Source organism: Frankliniella occidentalis, unplaced genomic scaffold (assembly GCF_000697945.3).
Source record: "Frankliniella occidentalis isolate FOCC.00 unplaced genomic scaffold, Focc_3.1 Scaffold427, whole genome shotgun sequence".
NCBI classification, from domain to species: Eukaryota; Metazoa; Arthropoda; class Insecta; order Thysanoptera; family Thripidae; genus Frankliniella; species Frankliniella occidentalis.
The window spans coordinates 64,697-68,214 of NW_026267548.1; the positions used below are offsets into that span (position 1 = coordinate 64,697).

Here is a 3,518-nt window from a genome sequence, read left to right on the forward strand (position 1 = left end):
CTTGTTTAACTTTTAATTTTTGAATGCTAGCCTCTCTGTGTGATTACGCTGTCAACTACCTATAATTTCTTTTGTTCCTGTAATAGTTTTGACTTAGAAAGGAGAAACGTATTAGTTGCTATGTTTGCTTGTCAGCACAATTTTATGTTCATTATAATGTTATTTGTTTAAAGAGCAATTTTTATTTTGATATGTGGTCATTCATAAGAATTGGTGTTTTTTCTGTTAGATTTTCAAGGATTTCATTTGCTATGCTTTCCTAAATTATATAGAATTGAATGACAATAATTAGTGTGTCTCAGTTATGTCCCATACCTTACATTTAACTTTTTGAGGGTATATAAACACTGCATTTAAAAAGTTTCTACTTTTATTTACCAGTAAGTACTGACTTAGTTCTTTCAAGGGAAAGGTGTTAAAGAGAAAGGGGTGTCCCTTTCCAACAACAATCATTCCTTAATAATCTAAGTACCTAATGAACAATAAGAAAGTTCCTTCGCCAAAATTCAAGAACTAACATTCAAAGGAAACTATGCCTCATAGCAGAAACTGGCATCCCGTTCTAAGAAAAATCATGCTGCACCACACTTTGATAATTTAAAAGAAAACAGTCAAAATCAACAAATCACAGGTGTAATAATCTTTACCTTACAATAGAAGCAACAGACAAACTAGCCTACTTAAAATTATTTTACACAACCAACAGTGTCACCAAAGGAACATTATTATCACATATCTCATGTATATCTTAAGAACTCCAAAAAAATCAATCACAATATTAAAAAAATCCCTAAATTTCAGTCTTAATTATTGCTGCTACTGGACAAGTACATGATCCATGTACATAAGTTTTTTCTCCAAACCTCTGGCATGAGCATCTTCCATTCTATGCATTAGTTCTGGATCTTCTTCCGCCATCTCTCCATCCTGCTCTTCAACAAACACTTCATTACCCAAAATCTCATTCTGGCGAATACGTCTTCCCAATTCTTCTTCCTGAAGGTAAAGGACATGCATGAATGAAAAATTATCAAGAAGTAGCATAAAAAAGCATTGTATACAGAATAATGTACCACTTACATCAATTATAGGTTCTCCGTGCAGAATAGTAAAATTATGCAAGACAAAAGACGCAGTAATGTGGTCGACAACCACCTCTTGCTTCCTTGCATGCATGAACTTTAATCTCCGCCACTTTCCTTTGGCACGAGCAAAGGCATTTTCAACCCTCACCCTGCTCTGTGACAGCTTTCTATTGTAGTTTAATTGGACTGGAGTTAGGTGCCCATTATTCCGAAATGGAACCATCAACTTATCACAGAAATAAAAAACAGGAACAGTTAATTTTTATGTTAATTCATTGCAATAGTTAGAAGTAAAATATAAAATTAGTCAAAGGCAACCAACTTACAAACTCAGTCTGTGTGTAAGCGCCATCTCCAACGATATGCTCATCGTCAGATATGAACTGACCTGGAGGCCCAGTAAGCATATCTGAATACAGAGGGCTTCTTCGAAAGACCCTATTATCGTGCATACTTCCAACTTCTCCTACGTGTAGGTGACGCACGAGCAGAGTACTATCCACAACTGCTTGCACATTGATGCTATAGCTATCATGCCGATTTCTGTATGAGGCAGCATCAACTAATGGAGCAGTAACAGTAATATGCGTCCCATCGATTGAGCCAATTATCCCAGGGAAACCAGTAGCCCTTTCAAAGGTATCTTTAATCACCCTCCTCTCTTCAGCATCTGGCCAACTAATATAATTGGGAGCGAGTTCCCTCAAAGCCATAATGACATAGAAATAGAAATAGTAAAGAGTACCAGGGTTGACTCCAAATTTTAGAGCAACACTTCTAAAGGAATCTGGTGTCGCCAACAACCAAATCACCATAAGCATGATGTCTTGAAATGGAGTTCTTTCTCGTTGCATCCTATCCTTTGCCTTGAGATGGTCTTTGACGGTGGTAACAAGGATCTGTGCAGAAGAAAAACAGTTACCATTTGGCTGATTTACCAAAAACTTACGTTAAGAATCACAGATAAGTAGATAAATTGCATTGATACCTCAAAGACGCTTCTTGTCATCCTAAAATGTATCTTAAAGCATGGGTCACCCTTTCTGTGATAGTCATCTATCATAACAGTGACTTTCACCCACCAGTCACCCATTTCTTCTAAATCTGTGGGACGGAAATAGATATAAATAGGGCATCACATGGAAAGATTCCAAATCTGAATAGAAACATAATTTACTTACTTAACCCTCCGAAATCTTCCTCCAGTTCCATTATTTCATTAGCAGCGACCTCAGCAGCTAGCATCATCATTCTCATGAATTCATCATTTTGTCGGTTGATAATTTGAACGGCTAGAAGAGTCAAGTTCTCAAAATCCGCCATTCTCACAATAGAGAATCCCTTTTCCTCCAAAACTTGTCAAGAAAACCTAACCTTCCTACTGCCACAACAATCAAAGCGTCTATGTGGTGTGATGTGTCCGAGATCCGATCCCGATCCGAAGCGACTTTGGCCTTCGGCTCGGCTCGGCTCAGCTTCGGTGTGGGAGGTGGGAGCCGGAGCCGAAACGCCGAAGGAGGCCCTCCCCCCTCTCCTCTCCACCACTCCCCGCTCGCATCCGAGGAGCGCGCTCTCGCGAGCGCAGAGCGCACGTCGAGCGGACGCTTAATTAAATATAGCCCGGTAGAGCGGGCTAAGGACAAGCATTGGGGAGGTGGGCGCGAGGCTGGGGGAGGCCGGCCAGGGCCAGGACGACGACGTACGAGGCGGGCGGGCGCGGGTCTGGGCGGTGGCTGGGGCGAACAGCGGACGAGGTCCTGCAGGGGGAAGAGGGGTGGTGTCCTGGTGCACTGTCCGCAAGACGTCTAGCTGATGACGAGGGTGGCCCATCCTGTGCGGCAACTGCTTTGTGCGCGTCTAGGCCAACCAAGTTCACAGATCCCTTACAGCATTATTAAATATTCGATAACACTTACCTTCACACAATGAATCAGCATCCAAGTCAAGTGAGTTAAAAATATCCACAATATTAGGGTGGTTCCAGATGGCATCTGCATCTGGAGGAAGTTAACTGCCAGCTGACAAAGTCTCGTCTCGAGTGACTATTTTGAGAAAAAAAACACACGAAGAAGACATAACACTAAGGCCCCTTGAAAGGGAAACTTACATGTTTCAGTAATAAGATCCATGGCATCAGGTGGTATCAGGCCGGTAGCAGATTTTGTAACGGTTGAAGTTGCCTGACTGACAGCAACATTCGTGTCCTCGACTGACAGTATTCCCTTAACCCTATAAGGCATGGTGTCGTTTTAAGGTAAGGGTCCGGTGAAAAAATTGCAATTTTTGTACAAATATTCTTAAATGAGTTTTTGCCGAAAAAAACAATGTTTCGACCTCTCTCCTTTTGGGAAACCATGTAAAGTTCACGAAACGTCTTTTCTTTTGTATTTTGGATCGGTCTACCTAATGGCTCTTGTAGCTTTTTCGACAAAA

The 3,518-nt window shown here is 41.2% G+C and overlaps 1 protein-coding gene across 1 annotated transcript; it reads right to left on the reverse strand.

The window, feature by feature from the left end:
- Positions 1-816: 816 nt before the first annotated feature.
- Positions 817-3,325, reverse strand: LOC113215861 (uncharacterized). The gene is made up of 7 exons (XM_052274697.1): positions 3,193-3,325; positions 3,002-3,082; positions 2,267-2,377; positions 2,035-2,189; positions 1,412-1,984; positions 1,081-1,311; positions 817-996 (listed from the first exon to the last, which is right to left on the reverse strand). The coding sequence occupies exons 1-7, from the start codon at positions 3,323-3,325 to the stop codon at positions 817-819; spliced, it is 1,464 nt and encodes a 487-aa protein (XP_052130657.1).
- Between the last annotated feature and the right edge of the window lie 193 nt (positions 3,326-3,518).